Source organism: Rattus norvegicus, chromosome 5 (genome assembly GCF_021556685.1).
Source record: "Rattus norvegicus strain SHRSP/BbbUtx chromosome 5, alternate assembly SHRSP_T2T, whole genome shotgun sequence".
Taxonomy (NCBI): Eukaryota; Metazoa; Chordata; class Mammalia; order Rodentia; family Muridae; genus Rattus; species Rattus norvegicus.
Window position 1 is genome coordinate 38,173,559 of NC_141538.1, and position 13,040 is coordinate 38,186,598.

Genomic DNA, 13,040 nt, shown 5'->3' on the forward strand with positions numbered 1-13,040 from the left:
GAACAATTTTTATACAACTCAAACAGCAATTTTTAATCAAATATTCCAATGTAATTCAAAGATACTACTAATTTGATTCTTAAATACTTAGAAATGATGGTAGTAATGATGTTTTCTGGTTTTTAATTCTTATATTTTGATAGGCGCATAAAACTTCAAGCAGTTAAAACATGCCATTTCAGAACATACAATTTTGCTTTGAATCCAACAGAGATGTTGCTGGCAAGCACTTGTCAGTATTGCATGGCCTGACCAGTAAAGTTATGTGATTGATATATTTTCTGTTTGGTTTTCAATTAATTGGTGTTGTGTGATAAGAAAACATTTTTGGCTATCAAATTTTCACAACCATTCAATTCAGTCATGGGACCAAATATAGGGTCATAGGCCACAGTTTAAGATGTTAGGATATATACCAAATGTAAATGTGAATGTGAACATAGTTACATACGGTGTAATGACGAATCTTAGTCTTTTTTTTTTTTTATTGTAACAAAATTCCCAAACCTGGAATACTTGCAAGGAACAGAAATTCATTTTGCCTCTTAGTTCTCTAAAGCTCTTCCCAAGCAGTGAAGTCTTAGTAGTAGCATCTGCTGAGAGCTCTAATCATACGATGGCCAAGGTATCACATGATGAGAGAGCAAGCATGTTGGTGCTCATTAGAAAGCACTTTTTTTTCTAATTTTCTTTTGAGACAAGCTCTCACTATGTAGTGATGGCTAACCTTGAACTCACTGTGTACAGCAGGCTACTTTGCAACTCACAATACTCTATCTCCCTGGTGCTATTTAAATGTGTGATATCACACCCTACTGGAAGCTTCTTATTCTAATGGATGCCCCGCCCTGGTGACCTCATTAGCTCACCAAGGTTCCACTTCCAAATACTATTAATGTATCAATTTAGGGGTGTTTTCCTAATACATGAATGTCAAAAAATGGGCAACAGGTGTGTGTGTGTGTGTGTGTGTGTGTGTGTGTGTGTGTGTGTTTATGTATGTGTTTAAGTTAGTTGCAGACTGATAGACTCACAGAACTACTTCAGTTCCTGAACCTACCTCTGAATGTGTAATCACATATAACAAACGAGGGTTAAGAATTCATAGGCAGGGGCTGGGGATTTAGCTCAGTGGTAGAGCGCTTACCTAGGAAGCGCAAGGCCCTGGGTTCGATCCCCAGCTCCGAAAAAAAGAACCAAAAAAAAAAAAAAAAAGAATTCATAGGCAAATGGATGGAACTGGAAAATATCATCCTGAGTGAGGTAACCCAATCACAGAAAAACACACATGGTATGCACTCATTGATAAGTGGATATTAACAAATGCTTGAATTACCCTAGATGCACAGAACACATGAAACTCAAGACGGATGATCAAAATGTGAATGCTTCACTCCTTCTTTAAAAGGGGAACAAGAACACCCTTGCAGGGAATAGGGAGGCAAAGTTTAGAACAGAGGCAGAAGGAACACCCATTCAGAGCCTGCCCCACATGTGGTCCATACATATACAGCCACCAAACTAGATAAGATGGATGAAGCAAAGAAGTGCAGGCCAACAGGAACCGGATGCAGATCTCTCCTGAGAGACACAGCCAGAATACAGCAAATACAGAGGCGAATGCCATCATTAAACCACTGAACTGAGAACGGTACCCCCGTTGAAGAAATCTTAGAAAGGTCTGAAAGAGCTTGAAGGGGCTTGAAACCCCATATGAACAACAATGCCAAGCAACCAGAGCTTCCAGGGACTAAGCCACTACCCAAAGACTATAGGGAGCGGCGCGGCGAAACAAAGATGGCGCCGACATCCAGCCTCGTCTGGATGCCAACAACTTACCACGCATGTGCAGGCTTGTCCCCTTGCTAGGGCGGCCTACGATAATGAGATGTAGGGCGCCCTCCAGTGGTGAACAACGGTACTGCACATGTGTGGTTTTTGCACCTGGTGTCAGTTGGCTGTTAATATGCTAATGAGGGGCGGTACCATGCTAGTGAGGTGATTCATTCTCCGCCAATCCCTGGAGGACAAGTAGTGGGGTGATAGTGGGGTGACCCGTGCCCCACCAATCCCTGAGAGGTTATTAGCATACTGTTGTGTATATAAGGCAAGCGACTTTGCTGCTCTTGGTCCCCTGTCCCTGTTCAAGAGAGCTGTACAGTAAAGGCTTGTTCGCAGAAGAATCCTGTTGCTGCGCGTCGTTCTTACTGGCGAGACGTTGGGCGTGTGACAAAAGACTATACATGTACTGACCCTGGACTCCAACTGCATAGGTAGCAATGAATAGCCTAGTAAGAGCACCAGTGGAAGGGGAAGCCCTTAGTCCTGCCAAGACTGAACCCCCCAGTGAATGTGATTGTTCTGGGGAGGGTGGTAATGGGGGAAGGATGGGGAGGGTAACACCCATAGAGAAGGGGATGGGGAAGGTTAAGGGGATGTTGGCCCAGAAACCGGGAAGGGGAATAATAATCGAAATGTAAATGAGAAATACTCAAGTTAATAAAGATGAAAAAAAAGAATTCATTAAGGAGGTGAGAGGGAGGGACTGAGAGGACAGGAGAGGGAGGGGGAAGCTGTGATCAGGATGTAAAATAAATAAGTTAAATCATTTTTAAAAAAATCAAGAATCTCCCTGGTTGAAACTTCTTCATAACTGATTGCCATAGTCAGTTTCCCACACAGAAAAAAAGAGGTTTCTGTTTTCAGCAAAAGTGATTAGTAATATTTCATAAATGGATATATGAAGTGGTGATTTGGTTCTTAATCCTGCACCCTTTTCACATAATGGTCATAGGCCATTATGACCTATGATGGTGTGTCTCTTCCATTCTCTCTCATTGTCTGAATACACTGTGGGGTTTAATAGTTCCATGGATGAACAGAAGATCAAAAAAAAGTCCTTGAGCTATCTAAGGTAACGGCAATGAACAGTCCAGGATTAGAATGAATTCCTTTATTTCCTCAAGTATTACTCAGTGCAAGCTTCTTTTTAACCCGGAGACATTTAACTGTAGCATCAACTCTTTGTCCTCTGGTATGGAGTCTTTAGGAAACTCTACATGAAACTGTGGCTATTAAGGGAGGAGCCTTCTTACTAAGCAATTTAGTGAGTAAAACTTTCCACCCATGGACTGCTGGGGAAGCATTTTGTGGATAAGAGGGAAAAAAGATGCTATTTAAAACATTGCTGAGAGAGTTTGGGCAAAATCCATCTGGCAGACATACTATTTCTTCCGTTCAGAAACTCATCAAGCACTCCAAACGTGCAACCTGTAGGCAAGTTTAATTAAAGCTTGAGAACTCTCAAAATAGCCTGACATTTAAATATGTTATTTCCGCTCTTGCATAGTCTGGCATGCTCACAGAGGTTCTCTGGGTGTAGATTAAGCTCCCCAATGACATCCTGCCCTGCCTAACTACTTGATTACTCTGTATTAAAAACCACAGGAGTGTGAATGAAAACTACCTTATTGAACCCATGTTCTTCCACTTAATAGACAAGCAGGAAGGCAGATAGAAACCTGGGAAGATGAGTTAGTAAAATGATAGATGATAGCTAGCTAACTGGGTAGATAGATCATACATACAAATGTTAATGCATGGAATGCTACATAGACATATAGAGGGATGCAATCAAATGTGTTCCTTTTGTATTCTCTGGCAAAAGCAGTCACTGACTAAAGTAACCATGCACTAACCCAGTCACAATGAAGGATTCTAAATATGCATATCTTGTCCTGAAGGAGTAGTTTAGCTTTACAGTGGTTTGGAGAACCCTAGCCTTCCTTTCCCAGCCCCCAGCTTCACTGTTAGGTGGAGTTAAGTGGCCAACTTAACATTAGGTCCTCTTCCTCGCCTTTTTCCTTTTGCTTTGGTGTTTGTTTCTTGCTTTACTTTTGAGGTTGTTTGGAGACAATGTACTGTTATGTACAGTACTGATCTGGCTGACCTAGAACTCGTGGTCCTGCGGAAGCATCCCAAATGCTTAGATTATATGCCAAGTACCCAATCCAACTCAGCTTCAGCTGAGCATTTCCCATGATTCCTGTTTCTCTCCTTTCTTAACATAAGAATTATTCTTAGCCTGTGCATATCTCTAACCCTAGTTACCCATTCATAGTGTAGGAGTCAAAGCCAGCCACAGGTACCCAGTAATGCCCAACCTCAAAAATGAAAACACAAAGAATCATTAAAAAACAAACAAACAAATTCTTTCCCTAAAGTGTTCATGTATATTTTAAGCTAGGCCTAAGCTTGCCTTCAGTTAATACTTGATGTGTACAGTCCCCCTTATCACAGTTCCTCCTTGCCCACCTTGAGACACTACCATTCACTTGCCCATATTCTGTTATTAAACACACACGCACTGCTAGTTTGTCTCTCAAGTAATCGTCTCTTACATAAGAAGAGAAATACGTTTTCTTTCCCTTCATTTATTCCTCTCCCAGTGTGCTCTCTTTTTCTATGGAGACGTGAGTTTCTGATCTATGTTTTGTTTTTGCTTTTGATTTTTTTTTTTCTCCTTGGGAATTCTTTGAGCATTTCCTGCAGGGTATGTCTCTTAGGAAAGAATCCCCTCAGTTTTTGTTCATTTGAGGAAACTTTTATTTCTCCTTTACTTCTGAAGAATACTTTCACTAAACATAGAACTGCAGACCATAGACTTTTCTTTCACCATTGAATATTTCACTCCACTGTCTAGAGATGAGATTGCTTTGGGGTAAATCTACAGTGGTGAAATCTACAGTGGTCCTGGTCTACATGTAGCTCAAAGTATTTCCTGTTTTACATTCTTTCGCGATTTATTCTTTGTCTTTGGTTTCTTGTTGTTTGAATATGACATGCTACGAGTAGTTGAGGAGTATTTATTCGCTCATTTCCTTTGTTATATTTATCATTTATTTTACCTTTTTATTGTTTACATGTTCATACATGCACATAATTTATTGACCAAATTAACCTCCATCCAGGCCCCTTCCTACAGCCCTCCCCATTTTCCACTCCCAACTTCATGTGCTTTGTTTTAAACCTGCTGAGTCTTCTTACTGCTGCCTGTATGTGCATGAGTATGGGGCCATCTACTGGAGACTGAATAACATCTCAGAGACCACATACCTAAAAGAACCTGACTCTTCCTCTGCCGCTAGGCAGCAGTTGCCTTTAAGTCCTCATCTATGAGTGGGAGTTCATGAACTCCTCCTCATCCAAGCTGGGATTTTTGCTGGCTTATGCATCCAGTCATAGCCACTGAGAGGTCATGTATGCACTGGTCCTGTCATGTCCTCCAAACACTGTTTTACTAAAAATATTCACTACATTTGCCCCTTCTTAATTCCTAAACTTAGGGGGTATATATTTATAGCTGTGTGCTCCATAATCTCTTAGTCCCTGCACACTGACCAATTATGAATCTTCGTATCAATAGCAATCTACTACAGAAGAGAGTGTCTCTGGTGAGGGCTGAGAAATGCACTAATTATTTATCCCTATCGATGTTATCCAAGCTCTCAGCTTCTGTAGTTTGGGTGTTTGGCATTAGTTTTGGAAAGTTCTTGAATATTATGCCTGAAATGTTTTTGCTCCCCCTTTCTTTTGTCTCCTTCTGGTCTTCCAGTTAGGTATATGTCTCATATTTCAAAGTGATCCCTTGTTCTCTGTGTATGTAGTATAGTTCTACTTGTTCCTTTTGTGTGCCAGTCTGGAAGGCTTCTATTTAAGTTCACTGCTTCTTCCCTGGGCAACGTGGTGCTGGATCCATCAGAAGCATTCTTCCTCTCTGTTACAGCATTTTTTATGTCTTGCATTTCTTTTATAGTCTTTGACTTTTCATCTGTCTATATTATATACTTGTTCGTGCATGATTCCCCTTTTCGTTATATTCCTTACTGTATCAATTCCAGTTTTTAAACTTTTCTGTCTGTGAATTCTAACACCTGCGTCATCTCTTCTGTTTCTCGTATGTGCTTAGGTATGTAATTTGTAACTGCTTTAATTGTCTCTGCTGGAAGCTAGAAATGGGGTAATGAGAAGTGAGGTAGATGAACACTTAACATTAGGTTTCAAGCAGCTCTGGCAGGGAGCTGTGGTATGGCTGTTTGTCAGAGCTGCAGGTGACAAAGGTTCCACACTCTTGCGCTCTCTCCTTTTTCTCTCTTCATGACCACACTTCCTTAAGTATTCTTCCTCAGAGGGGTTATCTGTTTCCATTGCAATCACGCTATTGCATAGGAGTCCTATTGGGACAAAGAACAGAGGGGAGGAAATCATCGACAGTCACAGGATCGAGTCTCCACCTTTTGAAGTATGTGTGAGCTAAGGCCTTACAGGATTTGTTTTGCTTTCCATCCCTGAGATAAATGAAAAGGGCCGGAAGGGCTGCACTAGGGAAAACCTCCTTCCTCAGCAGGGCTAAGTTTCTAGCGAAGTGTTTTCCCCTAAATAGTAGACCAGATAAACACTGGGCATGAAGGATTGTAATCGTTGTTACCTATTTAAAAATATTTTTGAAGTATAGTTCTCAGTAGAAGAAGTATGTAACACAGCTATCTTCCAAAATTTCTTTGGGGAGAGGGCTTTTAAAATATTTGCAGTGGATGACTCTATCTTTAAGGTGTCTTTAGTGTGCAGAGTGCTTAAAGTGAAATGTTTTCTTAGTTTTGCTTCCTGCTGTCATGAGATATGTGTGTGTGTGTGTGTGTGTGTGTGTGTGTGTGTGTGTGTGTGTGTATCTTGTCAACAGCACTCAAGGAAGAAAGGGTATGGTTTGGTTCACATTCCATACAGCAGCCCATCATTGCAGGGAAGTCCAGGCAGCAGAAACTTAAAGCAACTAGTTATGCCAAAGCTGAGGTCAAGACTAGAGAGCAATAAACACATGCCTGCGAGTGTTCAGGTCTCTTAATAAAATGGAGGATCCGATGCTCAGAGAATGATGCCGCCCACAAAGAGCAAGTCTTCTGATCTCTATAGTCAAGATAATTCATCACTAGACAACGTCTCACTAAGATTCCCTTTCCCAAGTGATTCTAGATTGTGTCGTAATTTAAGATGAACCATGTGACAGCAAACACACACAGTTTGCTGAAGATTCTGTATTTCCCATTGGGAAGGACTTACTATGTTGACAGTAAATCGACATCTTACAAACTAGCCTTGTGATACCAAGTCTAAAATCTATAACTGAATAATTAAATTTGTAGTTCTGTTTGAGATTTTTAAAAAGAGTGAAATGAATGGAGGGTGAGTGAAACCAGTGACTGAAAACCTGCTTTCATGTCTCACAGCCTTCTGGCAAAAGGAGGAGGAAACCGCCGGACAGCGGATGTGGTGGCCCACGGGTTTGCCAATCTTTTAACTCTGGACAAAAAGACTCTCCAGGAAATTTTGCTGCATTATCCAACTTCTAAAAAGCTTCTCATGAAGAAAGCCAAGTATGACCTTTCAAGCCCTCACAGAAGCAGGTGTAATAGTGCGTGCATAGTGTCCCAGCACTTAGAAGGCTGAGGCAGGAGGATTGGAGTAAGTCCCAGGCCAAATGGAACTACAGAGTGAGGTGCTATATGTAGAGATTAAGGTGGAGAAAGTTAGATTTTTCTCTATAAAATCTAAGATGAAGGTAATTGTGTTATATGAAATAACAGCTTTCCCCAATGCCTAGCAACATAAAGACTTGAAGTGCCAAGGTGGGGCGGATACCTAGGGTGGCCCACACTGGCTCTGAGGAGAAGGGGAAGGGAAATGGGGATGGATTGTGTGATGGGTGACCTGCAGGGGCCATTGAGCAGGATGTAAAGTGAATAACTAAAAAACAATAAAATAAAATTTTAAAAATTTAATATTATTTAAAAGAAAAAAGAAAAATATACCCCAAAGTGAAAGTGAGTGCCCACTGAAAACTCAGGGGCAAAAAATTTAGCGCTTTTCAGGGAGACTCTTGAAGCTGTCACAGAACTACCAAAACAATGTTCTTCCTGTCACCAGAGTTCTTTTAAGCCAGAAGGGAAAGAACACACAGGCAATCCCTCCAAGAACAAGACCTGCCTTTCTTTTCCCACCAAAAGAAGAGACACCACGAATGCTTAAAGTCCTCCTGGGAAACACAGGAAAGGTGGACCTTGGAAGACTCCTTAAAGGAAAGAGAAAACAAACCACTCAGGTAACAAGGCTGACCTGAGGCAGGGACAGGGAGGCTCACAGGAGGAGTGGAGAGTGCCACAAGGCACACATCCAGGCCAGCTTTAGTTCAGAAACGGAGGAAATTTGGATGAATCTAACACTAACAATTGTGCTTTAGATTGCCATTTATTATTTAAATGTTATTATCATTACATGAAATCACCACTGGTTCAATTTAGATTCACGTATGTATTCATAAATATACTCAAACTTAACTGCTCATGAACTCTATATGTGTAAATAACCTTACTATAACTTATTGGTACCCCCCCCCCCAAATCAACGCATTTTTTGTGTCAGTCGTGACATACAAAATATGAAAGAAAAAATAAAAGGAGGAAATCTGGTAGGTGTTCTATCTCCTAAGTTCACCTCAAGTTTATGTCTCTTTCTTCTTCCAGCTCTTATGCAAACAAACGACCCAAAGCCTTCTGTTTGTCCTTATGGTGTTTTGTTTTGTTTTGTTTGTTTGTTTTAGCTTGTAGTTCTGAATTTTTAAATTATTTTTACTTCGTTGTACTAAGTTCAATACTCTAGTACTGTCCAGACTTCTTAAGTACAAAATTTTACGGTGTCACTGAGAGAGGAAGTAGAGTATTATATAATCTTCACACAGGCTAGTTGTTACAGTCAAATTATATATGAGCTCAGTGTGGGAATGCATAATTCATTGGGTTAATTTGTTACATTAAATCATGTATTTCTAAAGAAAAACATACAATTAATAAAGTTATATATTGATCAGCTGATAAAAACAAAAAAGGTCTGGTCTAAGACTCACAGGAAGTTGGCCTGGTATTTCTCCTAGAAGCCATGATTTTATTTGCTAGTCTGGTGTAACTTGATAAAGTAGTTCCAGTAGGGAAGTCACAGTGGCAAGAGAAGGAGACCAAATGGTCACAGCAATATCCCCAATCAGGAAGCAGAGAGTAAACTGGAGGAGGAACCAAGCTACAAAACCTCAGGGCCCACATCTAGAGACTTTTTTCCCCCAAACAAGGCTCAACACTACTTCGTAAAAGTTTCTACAACAGTCCCAAAAGGGGACTTTTCACAATACATGGTAACAAATACATACACATAAAAAGGTAAATATATAAACCATGTCAAAAACATGCCAGGAAACAATACGCTCACATTTAAGAAAACATGTAAAGACAAAAATAACCCTACAGATTTCATCAAGGCATCTGTGGCATAAATAGACCCAGTCAATGATGTTAGATTAGATCCCAGTGAACTAGGGTGCAGACTGTTAATCAACATTCGGAATTACACCTAGTCACCTGGTAATTCCATTGAATGTAAAGACAGGGAAAGCATGCTGCTTCCCCTCCTTCCACTGTTTCTGGCTTTCTTTGACGATCATAGTAAATCTGTGTGCACAGGAATTGAGAAATTGAAGAGGTATTCAGGCTCCTGAAGTTAGTTGTCATGCTGTCTCCAACACTGTTAGAAATGAGTAACCATGAACCTCTCAGCAAGAAAATGGGAAAAACAAATGTTGCAAAAAAAAAATCATCTTTTGAAGATTCTAAAAGTCAGATCTTTAGGTATTCTACACAGAACCACCATGGTGAATATTAAGGGTACAATGTAAACCAAGTGCCTCATTTACAGCAACCTAAAAATAATAATTTTGCCCAAGAAGCACATGTGCTAAATATGTGATATTTCTACAGTAATACTAATAAACAGGACTCGTTTCAAACCAATAGCATGGGGCTGGAGAGATGGCTAAACGCACCTGCTGCCCAGTCTGCCAACCTGAGTTCAATCTAATATCTATATGGTGGAAGATGAATCCATACAGTCAAATTCTCCTCCACCTTCCACATGGATGCCGTGGCATATGAACCTACACACGCACACACACGCACACAAACACGTACATACAAACACACACACACACAAACACATGCATACAAACACACACAAGCACACATAAACACACAAACACACACACACACACACATATACCAACACATACACAGGTAAATTAAGAAACAATAGCTCAAGTGCTTATGAACAAGATTAAGCAAGAAAAGAAATATGAGTTTCTTCCTAAGGTTCCACCATGACTGGAAAGGATGCCAAACTTTCCTTACTACATATCATATATATTTTTATTAAAATTAAACATTTAAAAAGTCAACTCCATAAAAATAAGCATAAAACAAACATTTAAACGCAAGAAACTTGGTAAAGAATGGCAGTGAGCAGAAAGGTAGACACGATTCCTGTATTCATTAATTCATTCATTTATTCATTTAGACCGTGTCTGTTTGGTGATGGTTCTAGTATCACAGTTATGATTACAACACTATTTCTTTATCGTGTCTTCTTCTAGAAATAAAGGTGAAAGCTCCAAAGGAAGAAAAAGAAGAGGAAAAGAATATGAAGATAAAGGAACAGAGCCAGCAGAAAGATAAAAACCATTGGACAGGTCAAAAGGCACAACAAGTTTCATTACAGTGGAGGAAATTCCCCAGTCAATTAAAAAGGCAGTTTTTCCCAACCGACCTGCCTATCAATCATTCTTCAGCAACATAGCCCCTGATGCTGGGACTGGGGGAGAGATTCTGATTATCAAAGTCAAAGAAAGGCTAAGCAATAAGTGATTGTCTTTTAAATATAATCTAGCTTATTCCCAAAGAGATTCCTGGAAATTGTAGCTTAAATTAATGAGGGAAACTCACCTCACTGGGACCCTGGGAAACTCCAGGCAAATCCTTAGCTTCACTTCCAGGACTTTGAATTCATCAATAAGATTATTAAAAACTGTCCTCTTACTCACTGTCAGCAGATTTGAGCAATTGCTATTTCTTTTAAATGTCTGCAGGAGGTAATTTTTTTTCTTCTTTCCTGGTGAATTTCCATGGTCCACCTTAGTAAACTTGATTTTAATGCTCCTGTGATTTACTGTCCTTTCTGCTTACAATTTTGTGGTACATAATTTCTGGCAAAACACTTTGGTCAAATGTCTAAAATAGACTCATCTGTCCAGGGTAGACTCATCTTACTTCTTGTGTATAGTGAAAGAGTGTGAATTTTTTAATAAAATAGGTCATAAATCAAGTGGTTTCTATTTAAATAAGAAAGTTGGGTCACTAAATCCAGCACCTGATGTTGACACAGGCTGACGTCATGGATGAAACCTTCTGAATGAGAACTGTGATTTTCACTCAAGGCCAATGCCAGTTAGCAAGATTAGCTAGCATGTAGACAAAAGGCCGAATCAAAAACAAAGTTCCCTCACTAACAACTGTGCCGCCAGCTTCTTAGAGCCTCACCCCTGTGACATCCAACATCTTACCGGAACCTTTCAAGCCTCACTCTGCCAACTGACGATTTCCTTTTCAATCGGCCCATTGCAAGAAAAAAAACTTGATCCAAAACATATCACAATTTAACAATTTATCCAGAATAAGACCCCATACAGATAGCACATGAGGTAAAATATAAATCCCCCTTAACTATTATAAAAAGAAGTCTCACTCCCTTATGGAGTCACCATCCTTTTGCACTTGAACAAATTGTCACTCGGGCTTTATATTCCCGTCACAGATTATTTTTATTTGCCTATGTCACTGGCACTGCAAACGCTATTTCGCATGGCAAAACCAGTTGGCAGCATCACATTGTGGCAAAAATCAGATTGCAGCAACATGCTGGGAAAAAAATGGATCATTTTCCAAATAAAATTTAAATGTTTCCCTCATAGTAACTTAAAGGACATCAGACTGACTCTGATGGCCCAACAGACACACAGCAGAGGCAGACTGTCTTCATTTTAATAGAGGCTAATGTGACATAAACAAGGCCATCCTCTGCTACATATGCAGCTGGAGCCATGAGTCCCTGCCACATGTACTCTTTGGTTGGTAGTTCTTAAACATTTCCTTAAACATTTGCTTTCTTCAAAAGATAGCAGATTGGAATTTCTATTGCTGCTTATAACTTTAGGATAAAATGGTAAGATTAGGAATGCATAGTGTATATGTCAGATTGACATATCGTCACAGTTATCAGAACTATATGCGCAGCAGTTTACAAAACCTTCAAGTTAGTTAAGTGCACTTCAGGAAGTTGTCCTGGGGCTTCACTCAGCACTGAGACAATTACTGAAATTGCATGCTGGGAAGAGGCCAATACCGCTAGACTGGTATTGAAAGTACTCATGATCCCAAAATTTCCTTCGAAAGAATGCCTTTAGGATGTAATGTCGAATTCTGTGTAATATGGCTGTTTTCAAGTCCCAGAAGAAGGCTATTGTAATATCATGTTGTGAAGAGGATTTTAACAAATTAAATTAACTCAAAACTGTACAACACCGGCGGATCCCGGACCGCAGCAGCTCTCTGCTCCCAAACCCCGTGGGAGAGAGACCTCACCGCCTGATCAGGTGGGCACTCCTGAGGCTGCAGAGCAGAGGAGACCACCAACACTGCCCACCCCTGCCCACATCCCTGGCCCAAGAGGCAACTGTATAAGGCCTCTGGGTTCCCGTAGGGGAGGGCCCGGGAGCGGCAGGACCCCTGCGCCTGAGACACTGCCGGAACCTGAAGGAAACAGACCGGATAAACAGTTCTCTGCACCCAAATCCCGTGGGAGGGAGAGCTGAACCTTCAGAGAGGCGGACACGCCTGGGAAACCAGAAGAGACTGCACTCTGTGCACATCCAGGCGCCAGAGGAAAACACCAAACGTCATCTGAAACCCTGGTGCACGGAGGCTCCCGGAAGGAGCGGCACAGATTTTCCCGGTTGCTGCCACAGCGGAGAGGACTTAGGCAGTACCCCACGAGCAAACTTGAGCCTTGGAACCACAGGTAGGACCAATTTTTCCCCTGCAAGAAACCTGCCT

The 13,040-nt window shown here is 40.8% G+C and overlaps 1 protein-coding gene across 2 annotated transcripts in view; it reads left to right on the forward strand.

The window, feature by feature from the left end:
- Cngb3 (cyclic nucleotide gated channel subunit beta 3) overlaps window positions 1-11,550 on the forward strand; it is a 249,521-nt gene extending 237,971 nt beyond the window's left edge. Inside the window, exons 13-15 of one of the 2 annotated variants that reach the window (XM_087550433.1) lie at window positions 7,284-7,430; window positions 7,981-8,155; window positions 10,526-11,093. In XM_087550433.1, coding sequence (XP_087406559.1) covers window positions 7,284-7,430; window positions 7,981-8,155; window positions 10,526-10,531 — 328 coding nt within the window. In that variant the 3' untranslated portion in view covers window positions 10,532-11,093. Of the gene's footprint in view, window positions 1-7,283; window positions 7,431-7,980; window positions 8,156-10,525 lie in introns of both variants that reach the window. The other variant, NM_001271238.1, reaches the window with a different exon arrangement.
- Window positions 11,551-13,040: the final 1,490 nt, after the last annotated feature.